The 19,807-nt window shown below is 44.7% G+C and overlaps 1 protein-coding gene across 4 annotated transcripts in view; it reads left to right on the top strand.

The window, feature by feature from the left end:
• The window catches only part of Ten-a (Teneurin-a transmembrane protein), a 495,126-nt gene that overhangs the window by 178,748 nt on the left and 296,571 nt on the right, over positions 1-19,807 (top strand). For all 4 annotated transcript variants that reach the window (XM_076532164.1, XM_076532165.1, XM_076532166.1 and 1 more), the window contains exons 5-6: positions 17,303-17,506; positions 18,175-18,342. In XM_076532164.1, coding sequence (XP_076388279.1) covers positions 17,303-17,506; positions 18,175-18,342 — 372 coding nt within the window. The remainder of the gene's footprint in view (positions 1-17,302; positions 17,507-18,174; positions 18,343-19,807) is intronic.

The following is a 19,807-nucleotide window of genomic DNA, read 5'->3' as shown; positions in this document are numbered from 1 at the left end:
ACTTGCTGCCGATTACCGCTCCCTCCCGTCCTGGATTCGCCGCGACCCCACATCGTCGTTCCCCATTTTCATCCCCATTCCTCCTACACCGTCCCTTCTCCCTTTCCGTCCTCCAGACTCATCCGTTGCTCGACTCGACCAGCCTCGATTCGCTATGGCACCCAAGTCGATCTATCTACGCTATCGAATGCGACAATGTACACCCGGGTGCAACGTACGTTTAAACTCTCCTTAGACTTGTCGCGACGAAGAAAAGTGGCGGGTTTCCTCCTCTTACGGTTATTCTTATCCCAAGAAGGCGTTCGTTCTCCGAGCGTTTACCTGATTAAAGATAAAGTTCTTTGCAATTTGCTTTTAATCTTGAAAGAATCGTGGAACCCAAGCAGAAGCTAGAAACTGCTGTCTTTATAGGCCAAGAACGTGGATTACGAGACGAGTGGTGAGAGATTCCTTTCCATTACGCGTCTCTTTAACTAAAGGAGAGCTAAGTTGCCCGAGAGTGTACAACTTGCAAGACGTCTCGACTTACCTTGTTACCTTCTTTTCGTTGCTGTTCGCCGGTTACCGCGGTTCGCCGTTTTCGTTGTTCTCCTTCTCGTCGATCGATACGACGGGGCTAGCGTTTCCCGATACGAGCCGCACGAAACGCTTCTCGGCTGTTGTTGCGAGGTGCACGCTTGATTGCCGCACTGCAGGCATCGCGTCGGGCCAGGCCGCCTTGAAATCGCGAGGTTAATTAACCCCTGGCTGGCTGTGTCGGTCTCGAGGCTGCCAGAGATAATTGATGAGAGCGCGATGGATCATGGAAACGCGATCGATTTCGTTGCGCGAAAACCGGCAGGTGTGGGGAACCCCCGCGAGAATCGAGCGAAAATCCAGCTTTAACGGGAGGAGCTTCGCAGATGGCGTTGCTGTCTGTCTGTCGGCTGTTTCACGGTTGGCTCGCCTCGTCGCGCGATGTCCAGCCAACGGGGATTATGTTGCGTTAATGGCGACGTCGATTCACCGAGCTTCTCACCGAAGGGACAGAGGAGAGGCTTTCTACGGTGAAAAATAATCCGACGACATTTTATTAGGTATCGCCGTTACCGTTCCCGTTAAAGCGTGAGTGGTGGATCGCGTTACCGACGATTGGCAGCCCTGTTACGACAGAGTAGTTCGCCTTCGTAAAATCCTGCATTGTAGCGCACCTCGTCTTATATCACGGATCGAAATACCTTTTACGAGCTGGATAGAGGGTAAGAGAGCGAGTAAAGCTTTAATAACGGTCGTGTCACCGTACGCCTCCTGCGTTACAAGAAACCGCACCGCTTCGACGTACAGGGTGTCGAGTAAAGAGCTGAACAAACTTCGTTCGCGGGTAGGCAAAAAGTATCCTGCAAACTATCTATATGATCTAGATTTCTGAGAGGCAACCTAAGTTTCTGATTTAGAGGTAGGGTGAGAGGGTTACTGTTCTTTTTGGTTCTCGGTTAGTGACTCTCGTTCAGCTACTTGTTTAGCTTACCTACTTGCCCACTCGATTAGCTTACTGATTCGCTTAGCTAGTTGCTTACTCATTTGCATAGCTATTTGTTTACCAGTGTACCTATGACTTCTCTTGATCCACGTCCGCGCAGTCATCAATATACCGATGTCCAGTCGTGTGGGTCGTTGTCTCGAGCTTCGTGTTCACCTATGGCATTACATTGTCAGCTCATTACACCGGGCACGGTTAGCCACGTTGTGCACCAGCGCTTTTCCTATGGAAAATATTGACCACACCGCGATGGCGATAACGCGACAGGATAGTGTATAGCTTCCTGTGGCATTGTAAGTGTTGATTTTCCCCCGTCACGTTTGCATAGACGCCCTGGACTATTAATTTGATGCGGTCAGATATAGCTACAATAGCGAATCGCGGTGGAACTTCGTGCGTTAATTACTGAGCCAGCCTTCTCCGCTGTTGTTGTTGTTGGTTGTAGTTAACGTTGGTGAAACGGTACTCGACGGTACAAGAATTTCTGAATAAGTCGCGCGAATCGTTAAAAATACGTGTGCCGTTAAACGAATAACGGGAAGTCCAATCGGGATCGGAAGTTTTGAAATATTAAACGGGATTCGGAGACACTTGAACGATCGCGAGTCAAGATGGTCGTTGTTCTCGAATTTTCTATACCGTTACCTAAGTATTTTTAGCTTACAATGCATTACACGGTCGGGAAATGATGTTAAGCCAAGAATAAATTTTTAATGGGCCGCCGGAGAATCCGGCTTTATGAAATACTGCCACGATACATGCAAATGATCGAGACGAAGAATTAAAAAGTACGAATTTTTTCTGAATTCGAATCAAACGATTCTCGACGATGCTTTAAGAAACGGGAAACCTGTACGGACTGAAACCCCTAACAAAATTTTATCCCGTCTCGCCGTTCATAAATAATAACTGACAAAAACCGAACCTAAGCTAGCAAGGTTATCGCTTCTTACTTCTCGAAGAAGAAGATACTCCCCCTAACTCGAGATTAAAGTTAACGACATATATGTGAAAGTTGGAGAAGCTGAAGAGGCTAACGTACGGGATTAGGTAGCCGAAGTTGCCGGTGCAAGGGGACGTAGATTCGAAGCAACGCTCATTACAAGGTAATACAAAAGTTTCAACGGAGAAAAGAGAGAACGGCTGGTGGTTCACCGTTTCCACTTATTCTTTCGTCGGCAACAGAAAGGAGAGGAAAGCCACGGCTCTCAGGAGGGATGAATAATTTAAGGACGTCTGATCGCGCGATCGAAATTCACGTGTCTGGGAATCGCTTTGAACGTCAAATTACAGGGAGGCTCTCTCCTCGACCGATCTCTTGAATAATTGTGTTACAGACGGTCGATCCATTTAAATCACTCTATTGCCGGCAAACGGTTCATTAAAATGCAGCGGATCGAATTTCTGTCAGAACGACTGCCCCCGACGTGTAACAAGAAAACTCTAATAAATCCTACCGATGCCTGTATAACGAATCTCGTGCAATCATCGATCGGAAAGAACAGTCAAATTTAGAATGAAACAAAACGAACAAATCCCTTCTGCAGTTAACTGATCCATCGTCTATAACTTCGTTACATCCACGCTCAACGTTCAGCGTGAAAAAGATTCGCAACGAACCCGCTCGTTCCGTACAACACGGTGTTGAGGTAAATTTCAGGAAATCCCATGCAAGAACCAACATAAGCTACACGCGCGTGCAACAATCTGTGTTGCAGTGTATTACTCGAATAGTTAGCGGCGTGCGGGAGGGGTCTCAAAGGGTCTCGCTAATATTCGCATAACGTGGATAGCGGATGAACGACACACGAGGTAGGCCTACATAACCGTAAGCACCGTTAGGTACGCTCGCACCGTCGAGGCTATATCGCGCAGCAGGCGCCACCGCAACATGGTCTTGCATAGTGTGCCAGTACACGTGTAGCTGCGAGCATTTACCAATAAATTTTCCCTGCAAATCCTTGCCACGTTTCCTTACACGATGCTCCACGTTCACCGACGATAGCAAATTGTCCTTTGGAACAATGATGGACGGATCAGGTGCTCGATCAAGAGATCTCGGATTCCTGCGTCCACGTACAGTGATCAAGTGTCCATGATGTTTCCTTTGGTCATTTGAAGAGACGGAAACGTCTACTTATGAGTAGACATCGAGGTCTGCAAAATTTTCAGACAGACAAATGAAGTACCCATCAATGCACGTCTCGCGCACTGATGTCCCTGTTGTAGTTATTTATCACTGCTTCAAGAAGGCTATAAGTTGCCGAGATTCGACGATGTCAGCGGATAAAGACGATTGTTATTGCTTGTAGCAACGAGAGAAGGAAACTCGCGAGATTCGAGAAGATCGGTCAGGAGAAACGCTGGCAGTCGCAAGCAGTTTAAGAGGATATATCGGTGGTCAAGTGGAAATAAAATGTCTGTGTCGCTGGATAATGCCAGCCGTTAATATCGAACAACGACGCGGCTATCCGTGAATGCAGCCAGCAGTGTGCTCCCAACATTTTTCCTACGCTATTTCTGAATTCGTTTCAAGAGCGTACGCTATTGTGTTTTGATACAAACATATTGCATCGCGGTGTCTAATGATTGGGTTTTTGATAAATTGTCTTCCATCGCGATTCGTATTTTTTGACGCGTACATCTAATTGGTGAAACATTTTGTTCCTTACTGATAACGCAATAAATGTGGAGGGATTATGAACCCTTTCATTAGCCGCTCACGAACAAAATACTCGGCAATTAAGCACAAATTAGTCTCCGATTGATCTTTCGCATACTGCATCACGAATAATCGGGAAATCACGTCGGTACTGTAAAGCAACAGGCATCGCAATCCACGCAAGAACGAAATTACTGGCTACACACAAATTACGAACTGGATACGCATCTCTCGTTTCCCGCCCCGACCCACCCTTCCTTCCGCCGAACCGTAGCTTGATCATAAAGCTCGTTTCAGCTCTACATACCAGCTACCTCGTAAATATCATTCTCGTTTTACGTAGATGCGGCTTCTCATCGGCAAAATAAACACGCCGGAGGTAAGGTTACCCTAGCGAGGAAACGTTGCCCCCCGATCTGCAGGGAGACGATGCGATGTTTCTCTCTGGCTTTATTATTGCTGTCGAGTAATTAAACCGTTTTCCGTGTTGGCGGTTTAAAATCAAACGCTGCAGATTTTTTTGTCCGTTCGAGTTTTTCGGATTAATCGTTGCCGGACAACGAATGGCATTTGTCAATATTGGAACACGAATCGTAAATATTAATTTGAAAAGCGTTTCGCGAAATTGGGAAATCTTGTTGTTACCGGTACGAGTATTTATTCGGGCTTCGTGCTGTGTTTCTGAGAAAAGTTTGCGGGTGAAAAAAGAGTGGAAGAAACAATTTCGTTCGGAAAAGGATATATGACTCCGAAGCCTGGAAATGACCTTTTATATTTTAATTTAGCTTTGACATTTGAATCAATTTCGAAATAAATATAATAAATATTCACCGACCATATCTATTCAGCTCACCTACCGGCGGAGGAAGCTCGTTAAAATCGAATCTCGGCCATTCTCCGTCCATCGGTCCTCTTATTAAAATTAAAATCCAGCTAGCTGGAGTGTAATTACTCGTCGCGGCTAGATGACTCGAGAGTGATTGGCAAGAACGTCGTGGAGACTCGAACGAGTGGCGTTGATATCCACGGATATCGTGGCAGCGCCAATAAGGGATGAAGGGAAAAGCAAAAAAAAAACAAAAAGGAGGAAGAGGGAAAACGAGTACACCACCCGATACACCGGTGAGCTTTCTCATTATTTTAAGTGACTTGAGAGACAGAGGCCGGCGTGTAGGTATATACGCGCCATATATCACCACTTGCCACTCAGGCGAGGGCCGGTATCGTGTAATCGAGTTGTCAGGCAAACTACCCCTTACAGAGAATGGGTCTACTATCGTTGTCGCCGCCGCAGACGCCACCGACGCCATAGCAGTCGCCTAATGCACGCGTTATTACGTTACACGCATTTAAAACTTGCCCCCTATTAGCAGTTTGCCATCATCTGCAGCTGCCGGACCCGTGGATCGAATTCAAGGAGGGGATCGAGGCGTCGTCGCCGTCGTCGTTGTCGTCGACGATGCACGCCTCTAACTTTGTTTCCCCGTCGAACGGATTTAATACTTTGCCGGCTATTACGTTCGACGATTTAATGGACCGTGCGCTTAAAACGTTTAGTCGTGATGGCTTCTCCATCCTCCGCTCTCGTGTCCTTCAGATTGTTTTTCCTTCGGCGAGTGTCCGGCATCTACTTTCTACGTTATTAACCTTACAATGATGCAGACTCGTCCATAAGTTATGCGATACCATTTCAAAATAACTCGCGTTCACGAATGATCATAATTTTGTACGGGTACACGGTTTTGATACATTGGTAGAAGAGGTCAGAATTATCTGGGACAGTTGCAACAAAATGGAGAGATTAAATCAATGCGATATTGTGTTAGTGTTTCGATTTTTATGCCGCGTTTCTACATGGATATTTATGGCGGTTCTGTATATTGGAAACACATATGTTCGATGTAATGCAATGTTACAATAGACTGCTTTCTGGAAATATTAATCCGCAGTGCGTTGTTTCGCTTCTATTGGTCGATAGACCCATTGAATAACAATGCTAACGTAACTTTAGACGTTAGTCGATCCCATATACCTTATTATTCGCACGGTATATCGCTTACAACTGATTCTACAGTCTAATTCAGTTATTGTACTCGCCGAAGCATTGCACAGATTTTATAACGCGTTTATAAAAACTTTGATTTTTCGAGATATACGCGCTAAAGGGAAAACATCGTGTGTCGAGTTAACGAGCACAAAATGGCTCTCGATATCGATGCACTTGAACGTTTTTACATCGTAAAGTCGAAGATAACACTCTGCGAAAGGAAAAGGAAACGGAACGATTTTGTGGAACAAGAACACTCTCGGGACCGGGCAAATCCGCGCGAAAAACCGATAAATCACGTTGTGTTTAACGAACCTTCATGTTTCTATGCACGCCTTTGGGAATAGCGGAACGGAAGTGTTATTTTTACTGCGAACCAGCCAGCTGATAATGTTCGAAAAGAACGGGAGCGATGATGCTCGCCGGCCTCGTTACACGAAATGAACCGCGAAAGAATACTCTGGCGAATTATGGGAACACTGCTCCGTCATTATCTTTCCGGTGTAACATTTCGAGAAAGGAGTGTTATATTTCCGTTTATCACACTTAATGACTAAATGTTTGAAGACTTGAAAATCATTCACTTTTGACGATTTAAGATGTATTTATATTCAGTGACATTGCAGCAGTCATTTTTTTCTTCTTCAAACCCTTTAGCTCCTTCTGAAATTTTCCTAGATTCCCCTAAATGTACAAATTGATGTTTGTAAGCTCTTTAGAGAGAACTTGATCCGTGAGTTAGTAGAACCATCAGTCAGCTAGTTTCGCAGTGCAACGATCTTCGGAGAATAATAACGTCGAAGAACAACTATCCACATTCGTTTCTCGGTGCAAAGACATAACACAGGGTAACTCGTGTGCGAGTCCACTTAATAATGTAGATAGAGAATACCCGTAGCCCCGTGTGCGCTGCGTGTAAGTCATGATTAATATTTCAGGTGTCGACCGCGAGAGGTTAGGAAGGTTAGGGGGAGGTTGCGAGCGAGATGGGGTGCAAGGTTCGCTCGGGGGTGGCTACGGTAACGCTGACCATCGCTGGGCGCGGAAGGTTCGCCAAGGTTTCGTTGTCCGGTAGGTTGTTAATTATTCGGAAAGGAAATTAATGCGTTCCTAGAAATAATTTATATCGGCCGCGAAATGAATGGTTAGCAGACAGAATTATTCACGTTTCGCGTCTCGTTGTTTCGGTGATCAAGATCGTTCGAGGAGGCACTTTCGCGATCTTTTCGAAACGAGTTCCAAATTTGAGAATCGATTTTTCAAGTTTCTCGACACTGACAGGAACTTTTATTAATTTTGCACGACAGTAAAAGTTCGTTTGGACTGGGCACTTCTTCGAAGCGAGTCTCGTTATAACGAATTCACCGAGTTCGCTCTTTAACAATGCACATCTCGCCAAGCCGGTTGTGTTCCGCCGCGAACGATAACTCGTTGAAATACGTTACGAGCCAACCGTTTCCGGGCCTGTAACACGCCGGGGTTAGAGATCTTCTAATCTATTTGATACATAGCGCAGTGCATGGCTGAGATTTCTAGCGTATCCGGAAGCCGGCATTAAATCTCCTTTCCGCTCTGAAATGTTATTACTATTTTAATTGCGACCAACCTTGACGTATCTCGCCACGGGACCCGTCTACAGGAATTTATTCGTCGCGCCTATTGATTGGTGGCACGTCACACGGCCCTATGAAATTGGCCTGAACTTACGAGCGGTACAGTTTCGTGCTAACACGAAGTGGACGACAGCCTTTATTCTAGATCGAAGTAGCTACTTTGTTTACGGGGAAACGCATATTTATTCGTACGAATGTCAGGCGCGAGTCAGACTGGTTGGAAAATATTTTCATACGTTTCGCGAATAACAAGAAAACAAACGGTAGGGAGAACACGCAGTTTCAGAGAAAAGAAAAACTGGAATTTTATAAGCCAGCGTTTCCCATTAAATTTATGGCGAGGGCTATTTTCAACCGTAATGAATAGCCGCTACGTCTATCGACGTGTATATTTCACGAACGCAGCAGAAACTTTGCTCGTCATCATCATCATCGGCGGTATGAATTACTTATCGGCATGTATTATTCGAAACGATAACCGGAAACTATCGCGCAACGTGCCGTTGGTCAATGCCGCAAAACTTCAACCCCTATCGTGCATGAACTGTGCCTATATTTTTCTTATTTTATTATTCTTCTGGATGGTTGTTTTCTGGTGGGAAAACACGCACCGTTTACGAACGATAGAAAGGTCGATGGAAAACGCGGTTCGTTGGAAGACGAAAGAAAAAATTAAACCCGGACAAATATAATCGAGGGAGAACTCTTCCAGACGAAGCTATTCCTTCGAGACAAAACATTTTGCTGGTGCCGCGTTCAATTCTGCAGCTATTCCCGATGAAATCGATTTATTGTTGCCGAGGCCGTTAACGTATTGCTTATCGCGGGAGTCGTCGGCGACCAGCGAATGTAATTTTATGCAAGAGATTACTCGAAAGAAAAAGAAAAAGCAATGTAACTCGCTACGTTATATTCTTTCTCTATTAGATCGTTTATGACATCTCTTGAAACGAAGAATTATTAAGCAGCCTCAAAAGTCCATCTCTGACTGAAACTTCTACCTTTTTAAATACGATTAAGCGTTGCAAGAACACTCCTTTCATGATGGTGGTTCTTTACTTAGCTTATGAAAAGAAATAAAGGTTTTCTTATCGGACACTCGTTACGAGCCACCGTCAAAGGCTTACATTTCATCGGAAACATTTTTCTTGTTATTCGACAAGAAGATCGTGGGTTTGTTCCGCGGATCGATGGAACCGATACGTTTATTTTAGTCGATGGGCCGCGATGTTCCTATTCCATTCGATGAGCGGTGAAACGTAAGATAAATTTCATTTGAATACCGTTCGACCTTATTTCAAGCTGCGCGTTCTTAGTTTTTGGTAGTTTTCTTCTTATTGTTCCTAGAGTAGGTATTGTTGCGGAAATCACATAACGCATTGCTGGTTTCACCCGCGTTGAATTTACTATCTTCCTGTCGATTGTACAGAATACAGTTTCGATTTAATTTTATTTTAATTCGAATTTTGCAGCTGGCTTCGATTTGATCGCTATATTTCTCGGCGAATCGGGTAATGGTTTCAGCTCTTAAAACGTTTATAATGTTATTCATCTCGGGAAAGCAATTTTCCTTTCTTTTTTTCTTTCGATTCGTCGGTAATCGTCCTTCGAGGGGAACAGGAATCTCCCCGATCCGCGCGACGACAGAGGAGAAAGGACTCGCGGCGGGTTATCGCAGCACGATAAAGGGTCCTGGGGAAAATACGCGTAAGAGCTTGTAGCTAGCGAGCACAATGTGTCTTTTTACTAACTGTCATATGCATAGGGAACAACGGGGGCCGTCTACAGAGAGGCTGCTATCGAAAAGCAATTTCCGAGACGTCAAATGGAATGGAATCGAGTCGGGGAAGAAAGTTCGGTGACATTTTTGTTGGTAACCCCGGCCCGTGGCTCGAGATCACTTTCAGTGCGAGAGTAAGACTTCAAAAAAAAAAAGAAGAGAAAAGGGACATGGGCAGGGAAGACGAGAAGGGTGGAGAGGGACGGAGGGAAGCAGGGTGGAAAAAGACGACAAGAAATAGCGAAGGAGAAGCCGTATCTTCAACAGGTGCAAAGTGTCGTCCGTTGAAAGGGCCACTCGTCGTTTCGCCTCCTACTTTACCCCGTTCCTCTTCCTTCCGCTTCTTAAACCGCAAGCTCTTTGATAAAAGGCCTAAAGCACACCTTTGGGGAAAACGAGCCACGTCCCGCCACCGAGTCATAATAAGTCGATGCTCCGTTCGAGAATGTAATGTGTCCTCTAACGAGACCGCATGTTCCTCCAGGCCCCTGTTTTCTCTTCCTTCAAAACGCAAGTCTTGTATTTTGTTATCGACTGTAGACTTTGATGTGAGTTACTTGAACTCACCATCGAAGAGTGTTAACGCCTCTGATATGAAAATTTCTGGTAAACAGAATGCATTAAATAGTCGAAATCAGTTATCTCCAAGTTTTGAATAGACAAAGGAAGAGAGAAATTTTAAGCCTACGAAAGCAGTTGCTCGATAAACCTCTTTTAATTAGTTGCGAATAGCGTAACGTCGAAAGAGAATCCCATCGATCGTGAAATTCGACGATTAATTTGGAGGGTTGGTAAGTTTATGCGTTTCGGCTAACGAACGCAAGCCATTCGACGAGGGTCGTGATGAAATATGACTATCAGAAGATAGATTGGGGTTACGACAAATTGCACGTGCCTCGGAAACTAGCATGCTTAGCTCGCGTACGAAAACCGTGAGTTCTTCACGGAGTACTTGATTTGGCCCCCGCTAGATAATGTCGACCGTGAAAAAAATTATTTACTGCCGGTGAGATCCTAAACTGGTCATTACTAGTCCTCCTACTTTCTTCCATGACAAATATGAATTCACGAAATTTGAATACCGTTCGGGGTTAGGTTCTTCCCTCTCGACGTTGGCTAAATCAATATGAAGCTTTTACCCCTCGAGACAGGGTGCGGGATGCGTCCGCGGGAAAGTGCTCATCGGAAAGTTGCGTATCGAAATTTAATATAGAGAGGGCACGCTCCGTCGTGAAACCTGGACGAAATTGTTGGCGTGAAAGATCGAACGAATCTGTGAAAACGCAATCGACAGACGCAAGGAATTACCTTTCATTTTTCTATGAACGGTTGCAATCCGTTTTACGACCCCGGTCCATTGAGGTTCAAACAACGTTTCAGCGCGCAAGCTGGCCGAATAAATACGGGAAAGTATACAACACGGGAGAGAGCAAACACAAATCGATTTTTTTATCCCGTCGAGTATCGATTCACTCAAGTGGTATTAAAGGTTCGATCGCGTTTCTGTTTTACGGCGGAAAAATAACGGCGAACGTTACCATACGAATCTTCTTTTTCGAGGCGGTAGAAATATTACACCGTATCTTCCCATCTCTATTACAAGCATACGATTATAATTTTCTGGTGCACAGTGTGTGAAAGCATGATTTAAAGCGAATGAAATAAATCGAAGTTCAAGTTGTCACAGGTACATAGAAAAGAATGATATTTCTAACGCGAAAAACATTTCGTGTCGCATCCTCAGACCCGTAAATCCTCTCCGAATCAGGATCTCCAGTGCCGAAAGCCCGGCGAACGTTGCAACTCTAGCTTCGAGATACAAGACGAGCGACGGAGAGAGAAAGACAGAGGAAGAGAGAGGATTGATCCTATGCGCGGTGGCCGGAAGCGGAATTCGCAGCAGTTCGTGTCTTTGACCGCGTGCGAGCGGGTTTCTTCGGCTCGACGGGAATTCCTTCCGTGGCGGGTGGCGCAAACCCCGGTGGCTCGGGGGTGGATTTTGTTTGTAGGGGATCGTTGCCATGACAGCGTACCGTACCGTGCTCGCTCGGTCATCGAATACACCTTGGACCATCCACAGTTGCCTTCCACGGCCGACCGAGCTTGCGGAAAAGTTCGCCGCCCGGGGCTCCTCGCAAGCCCGTTAATTCTCGCAAGCTCGCAGAGCCAACAACTTCCTGCGTGGCCGCGTCAATTGTAGCGGGGAATTTCGCCTGGTAACCGCGATATAAATGCAACAGTTCTCCAGACACGTGACACACTTTGACACGCTTTCGTCTCTCGACTGTTCATAGACATTCGCCTTATGAAGTATTCAGTATTCCACTTATTAGATCACTTATTAAATTCCTACCAGTGCAATTTATAGCTACTACTTTTGTCTGTAATATTAAGTTCTGCAGTTGCAGTATAATTAGATTCATGCATATGAAATTAAGATCTTCAATTAATAAGTACCTAGTTTGACGCGATGATTGACGTCAATGATGAATACAAGTAATGTTGATTAGACATTAATGACGCTCACTGAACCCATTCCCGATTAATGTCTCGGCCATTATTAATAACGAGCAGACAAATGTTCTGAGGACTATTAAGGTAAATTAAATATCAATCTAAACCCATTTCTTTTCGCATTAAGAGCAATAAATACTCGGCCGAGCAATAAAATCACAGGATACAGGGAACTACCCTAATCGTTTCCAGCAGAGCATTAGGTCTCATCGAAGACGAAATCGAAGAAAAATGGTTGGCTCGTTTTTCATCACGCTCGCATCACTCGACCCCTCCTGGACGGGACACCGGGGTGGAGTCACAGGACTTCTCGAAATATGATGATAAATCGAACAGCCCTGCACGATCGATTTATTCGACGTTATTTATTCTAATCAGCGGATGAAGATCTTCCCTGCGTAAATACGAACGTCGGAACTTTGGAATATGGAAACTTCGGGAGTTTAGAATTTTAGTACACTTGACATTTCGGAACCTTCGATGACAAAATTTGGAAATTCTATATTCTAGTCAAAGTTTAATGGTTCTCAAAACGTGACGATAAATAAAAAATTTCTGTATATTTTTGTTCGTCGTTATTTGTTTCGACCAACAGACGGAGTGTTCGCGTACGTAAATACGAATATTGTAATTGACAGATTCCGATATTCGTGTTAGCGAAGATCGCTGGAAACTGAATAAAAGACAAACAGTTGAAGCTTGTTGCGCATGCCGGTTGCCGAGAACATTGTTCTGAGATCCTCGTGTCGGGAGTTGAAAGTAAACAACGAGCCAATATTTCCAATCAACAACGAGGCGGGCAATAAACCGCGCGCTGGACGGCACCGAATCAAAACTGATTCTATGGCCAGACTCTACCAGTGAATACCGGATGGAACACTATTATTTTTCTGCTGGCGGACTCCAGCGTGCCGATTTAGTTTTTCAACCGGAAGTGTGACCGACGCGACGCGGAGGCAGCTGGATTATCGATTTTATTGGCTGACGGAATGGGACTCCAGCGTCAACGTTACACGATCGAAGCGACAATACGCGACAGGTGACACCGTGGAATAAAGAATAACCGTGAACGGAAAGGTGAAGGGGTGAAACGGCAACTGGACCGGAACACGGTGTCAAATAGCCCCGTCGGTTGTTCCTGCCGCTTTTGACTTCCTATTCTATTCAAATGTGTGTCGAATAAGGACCGTCAGAAATCCAATTACAACTCGATAACAATAAGACGTATAGAAGCAACTGCTTTGTGTTTATTTCACTGATTAAGGTAGCATTTTTCAATAAGGGATGTTTTTCATTTGCAATCAGAGAATCTGTTACCATCATATCCTGAATATCGTACTACTCGAACTGGGAATTATTTATTAATCCTTACCGAACAAACACGGCGACTGAAAGAAAACTGACTTCTCTTTCCGACAATTTTAATGCATAGAAATGTCTACTTCTGATTGCAGCTTTCTCAAGTGATCGCGTTCCCTCTCGCGAAACTATCGCGATAACAAAACGCTTTGGCCCGTAACATCAAAGGTCGAAAAAGATTCAGCGAAGAGGAGCGCGTAGGTAGCCGGTGCGCGATATAAAGAGAGACAGAAGAGCAAGATGGGCAGACTGATAGTCGAGACGTCTGAGAGAGCGAGTAGCCGAGGGACGGGCCAGCGTCGCTGATATTGCTCGCATTAAACTTTCATATTCAATCTTGCCACCCACCGTTTGGCTCTTTCCCTCGTCCCTGGCTGAACCGGAAGGTCGTGCAGCCGAGAGCAAGCTCGGCCTGGCATCAACCCCACATGTAATTGTGTTATGCCCTCTTCTCTCCCTTCGAACTTCCCTTCGCGTGCTCCTCCTTGCTTTCCTCTCTTCTTCCGCGGACCCGCCCTCGCAAACTTCCTTCAGGACCTTTCTTACCCTACGCTCCCGCAATTTTGCGCCGCGTTTTCTATGGATTGGATTTTCTAATTCGCGCCGCCTGTAGCTCCAGACTTTATGGGAAACTGGAAATTCTTGATACATACGTGTGTTATGGAACGTATCAGAAATGTATGTCATTGCGAGCACTTTGTGCAGGGAGGAACTGAGGAATTTTATTTGGAATTCGATACGGTTTGCAATTGGAAGATATGGCGGTAAGAAAGCAATATCGTAGTACAGATGTATAGTAAAGTAATGGTACAATATTACAATGCAATAACAATAAGACTGCAACGGAGAAGAAATAATAAAGTAATCGAATAACAAAATCAAGAATTGTAATATCTGATTATAGTTTCATAATCTTTCAGCAACGTATCAAAAGTTAAAATGTCTTCGCATAATAACTAAAAGAACAAAAGTATTAAATATCGCGAAATTTACAACAGAATTGTACAGAAGGGTGTGAGTAATTTGTAAGACACTGGAATAAAGAGGAACGTTGATTACCGTTTACACTGGGAACGATAATTATCAATTAAAAAGTAACTTTTGGCGAGATATTTTGCTTGCGGATGGAATTCACGGTCTCGCTAAGGCGTTTAGTGACTATGCCTTCGGCTATTTGTAAAACTTTCCTCATTAATTACAGACAAGATTCAATCCCCTCGTCTCTTCCATACTAAACCCCCTTTTCCCGTACCCCTATCTTTTCCCGCCGTGCTGCTACCCTTTTGTCCTTTGCGGCGGAAGGAAGTTTAATAGTGAATTAGATCGCGCGTTCTACCATCGGGCAATTATCTGCCAATTAACAGGACGAATACCGCGGTCGTTGCTATTTCATCCAGTCATTCTGTCACCTCACGATGAACGAGCAGTTCTTTTAAGAAATTCTACAGTTTACAAAAAGAACTATTCGAGATACGTGATGATTCATGATCACTAATTTCAAATGATTCGTGTTAGGTTTTTGTGTTAAATATTGCTACATGTTGCAAATTTGAGGCTTCAGAATTTTGCAGAGGTCATCAAATTATTTAAAGAAAAAGAGTGGGTCGATGTTATACATTTTTTTCTAGCGTTAACAGTAATTTCGGAAAGTAAAGGTGTTCTGATCGTTTTAAGCGTGGATTCCTCATAATCTCCCACTTGTTTACACCGTGATAAATAGCAGCTGTGCTATCGAAACACCCACTAACTTTCCTTCCTAATCCAGCCTCGACCCGCTGCTGTTCTTATCCTTTACACCTTCTCGATCCACCGTAACAGTTCCTGCGGTGATCCTCTTTTTCGACTACTTTACGACCAAGGTTAGCTAGAGTATCTCGAACATTTCAGAAAACAGTATTTGTTCAGCAACAAGCAAAAGCTCTTATGTACCATTTCAACTAAAACTAGATTCAGCGTTATTACTACTATAAAGTATTGCAAAATTAGTTCCAATATCGATGTAAAGTAACGATGGTTGCAGCCACCGTGAACTCGCAACATTCGAAGCATTAGTTTTCATTTAAATTTCGTTCTGTCAGTTCAATCTTTTTTATTTCGCGCGAAAATGGAATGGCATCCTGGACAAGCGTGCACCAAGGTGTTCGTGAATCGGCGTCGAATCGTGCACGTTGTCATGCTCGCGTCACGGACCGTCAAGCATCGTCAACAAGAATATTTCGACGTGACGAACCGTTTCTGCTGTGACGTGTGCCGCGAACGGCCAATCGTCACAGCCAATCGGTAACCCGTTGCGAACAGGATGTGCCCGCGTAAACAGGATGACGGTGACGGTCTGTGACGATGACGGGCGTCGAACGAGCAACCATTTCATACCACGATCGAAATCATTGCATCTGTTGCTGTATCGCGAATAAACTCGAAAAACGATAAGATTCCGTACGGATAATTTTATTCGGGTGAATTATAACTCCTATACTATCAAAATTTATCACTTATAATAAACTAATAATTCGTGTGATTAATCATAAAATAAGAGGACCTTACAATTGTTCTGGAGACCCTAATATTCTATGTACCTAACATCCACGATCGTTCAAAGGTTCTAAACAATTTAAATCTAATAAAAATACAATTCCGTATAATACTTGTGGTACTATCAACATATCAGAATAAATAAAAAGTAAAATCGACTAGCTTTAACATGAAAGTTACTTCATGAATACAGTATCTTGGTCTGAAACTAAGCAAGATATCTCGGTCGGAAGTATCACGAATCCGCGTCACGGTTAGAAAACACGTTGCAGAGGAAGCGTACGTCTCATCGAGCAGGTGGCGGTTTTTACGTGCCGTCATCGAGAAACGTGTACACGGAGTTGGAATGCCTGTAGTTTGGCGGGTCGAAAAGTTTAGCCGCGCGACAGACAACTTAAGTAAATGCAGGTCAGAGCAGCGACGCGAGTCAAAGTGCTGTCGTATCCAGTTGGAAGCTGCGAAAGAATGTCTGACGAGGATAGCAGAAGGCTTCCACCAGGGATTAGGTAGCGTACCAGTTTGAAGAGCAGTAAAACGAAACGGTGCGATGGTTGTCTCGCGAGAGCATGCCACTCTCGTGATGGCACCGGAAGACACGTGATACATGCACGTGAACATGTTACTTCCGCGCGTTTGTGTGTCGGGCTGCATCCGAGAACGATGCATCGAATGACACGATAGATTCGCGGATGCTCGCGACAGCGATATGAACCGACGAAATCGGGAGTCATCGGTTTGTCGTGGGTTATCTCGAAATCATGTCCCGTTTTAAATTTTACCGAGCAAATATCTATACGACAGCTCCTTTTTTAAATTGATGCCGTAAAACTTTGTTGAAAGTATAAAAAAATCTAGCCGGTGTTATAAATCAATACGACAACTGGGACCGATCGCTTGAAGTGTATTTTTACTCTTTGCTTGTCCGGCGCTAAAATAAAAACGGCATATTTCTCCTGTAAAGTAATAGTTTTGTTTATTGAAATGTGAATCGTGTCAGTACATCAATAAACGGTGAAATTTTAATCAACGTCATCGTATATCGCCCTTGATTGAAAAAGTTGATATAAATCTATGATATACGTAGAACAAATGGACACTTTTTGGCAGTTCTCGTTGTCGCACGGTATAATAAGAGTGGTTAAATGAAATAAAAGTAACTAAGAAATTAATAGAAATATTTAATGATACATGCACTTTTAATATTTAATAAATATTCGTGGTACTAATAAAGTGGTATAATATTAGCTTTCTAATTCCGTGAAATGAATGTCCTCAGGCGTTGGTGACCGATCGTACCGTACGGGTTCCGACACAGAGGGCGCAGCAACCACCGATAATCCAACGACGCCATTTCCGACGCCACCTCCAACCTTGACGCCAAATCATCGACAGGCGTCTCCGTTTCCCCTGGAGAGCACGAATTCCCGCCGGCATCATTACAATGGAAGTATATCATCCGAGAGATCCCGCAACGGCAACGGTACGTAGTTAATTAGAGCCGGGAGGGAATTTTGCGCTCGCTCATGTACGAGACACTTATAAGTGGTCTAAATCGAGTCCACTTGATGCGAGTCTGCCTACTTGTCTCGATTAATACAGGAGAAACTGTATAATTTGAAATAACATACGCGTCGCCGTGTTTCTGTATCTTGTAAATATTAATCGAACACTGTATCAACAGTGCTTGATATTTTAGGGAGCATACGTCGTGACTGCATAAGGTACGGCATGATTCTCCGAGGAAAATGTGACAGATTCTCGATAGGTTGTTGAAATTTCCACATTCAGAAATTCTTGAATTTCCAAAGATCACAGTCTTCAAATTACTATTACATTTAACAATTTGGAAATTTATAAATTTCTTAAATTCCTTAAATCCTAAAACGATTATGGTTTATTCGGTACTCAAGCAGTTTTCCGAGTTCTCTCAAAACCGAAGTCTTGATCCACTCAAATCGAATCGTGAACTTTGACTCACCGTTCCACACGGAATTCTCGGAACAAACGTACGTCCGTTGAAAATGTATGTTCTCGAAGAATCACCGGCTTTGGAATCCGCTCGCTTTGACTGTGTAAAATGTTCTTTCGCGTTCGCAAAAGATATTCTAATGTATCCAAAAATATTCCAACGGTACTGATACATCGCAGGTGAAACGGTTTACGCTGCGTCGTCGAAAAAGGCGAACACCGGCGGCGGGACCTTAGGGCGGCGCACACGAAGAGGTCACACGAGCGCTTTGAGCAGCAGCTCCACCGCGAGCGACCGTTCAGAAACCGTCTTCCCGGACGAGCACGCTCGTATGCATCTCACCAACGGTAAGCCGACGCTTTTTATCTCTTCGACTTGTCATTTTCCGCGCCGTCATTTCAGTTTTCCATCGCTCATCGTATCATTTCGTTCGTTGCACGCACATCTCGCCCCATCTCGTCGACGAAATCTCGTGTTTTTTTTTGCGCGCGCAACTTTCGCGAACAACGAGATCATCGAGTCGGAAACGCGTCTCGATACAGCGGAAAGCGAGGCGCGGATAAATTCATCGATTGCCGTAAGCACGCTTGCTGGCTGGTTGGCTGGCGGAAATCAGAACGTGAAATTTTCCCGCGCGGCGATAAGTTAACGATCCGTGGCTCAAATACGATTACCAGCGTAACAGGATTACCGGCTGGTATCGAGCCCCTGGCCGGAGTTAAATCAGGTTTCGTGTAAACGTGTTCCTCGTTAAAAGCTTAATATTAATAGTCACCTAGCCGATACACGAGCGGAAAAATCCGTTTCCGTCGAGGTATTGTTCCGATAGCCACATTAAGTCTTATATCGTTCTCGTTGCATGGGATACGCGGTTGAATTTCGGTAATTTCTTGCGCTACGGGGTTCAGAGGTATATCTAAATGTACAGGAGTGACGCATCTACTCAGCAGGAAAATATCAAGTGCTAACATAGTTATATCCTCGTTAAAATGACAAAAGCATAATATTCGACGTAGCACGTACCAAACGATTCCACGCAGCGTCGCATGGTTAAATCACGGTACCAATATTTACCGCGTCACACGAACTAAAGCAGGACAATTACATTCAAGTTCCCATTCTACTCGCCTCGATCTTACGACGTTGCGCGTTTCAGGAGCGTCGGTAATTGCGACGCTTGGTGAAACGGCCGTGGGCGAGGGATCTTAAGCAAAGGCAAACGCTTCAGACGGCTAACAGCCTCGTAATCGACAAACTGCCTTATGCGTTGGCTCGTTAAATAACCGAGAGACTCTCTCTCTCTCTCTCTCTCCGACTCTCGGGTTTGAGAGTTAAGCTCATTGTTGTCGAATCCAGCGTCGATGTAACCGGTAACAGAGTTGGTAACGACAATGACGACCCAGCCAGCAGCGCGTTACTCGCGTTAGGGTGTTGGAAAGAGGCTGCTGCGTCGAGCAGCAACAAGGAGGTCGAAAGAGGGTACACGCTACACGCCGGCGAGAAAGACAGGGCAAAGAGGACGGTGCAGGCAGGGAGTGCCCGAGGGGGTAACCGAGTTAGCAGTTGCGAGGCCGGGCTAGTTAGAACGTAGGTCAACGGTGGAAGTTAGCTCTAGTCTGGCTATATTGTTTTGGAATGCCGAGGGTATTTAGGAGCGGGCTGGTCTGGTCGCGGGCGACGTTCACCAGCTTCCTCGGCGAGCCGCGTAACGCAGTTTTAGCGTTACCACGGAGATGAGAAAGTAGCTTTGCGGCTTCCAGAGTTCCCTGTGAGCCTGACGCCCATGTCGATGTCGACGTCCCGGTTGGCAAA

The sequence above is a fragment of the Megachile rotundata genome, chromosome 5 (assembly GCF_050947335.1).
Source record: "Megachile rotundata isolate GNS110a chromosome 5, iyMegRotu1, whole genome shotgun sequence".
Classification (NCBI taxonomy): Eukaryota; Metazoa; Arthropoda; class Insecta; order Hymenoptera; family Megachilidae; genus Megachile; species Megachile rotundata.
This window is presented reverse-complemented; position numbering and strand designations above follow the sequence as displayed.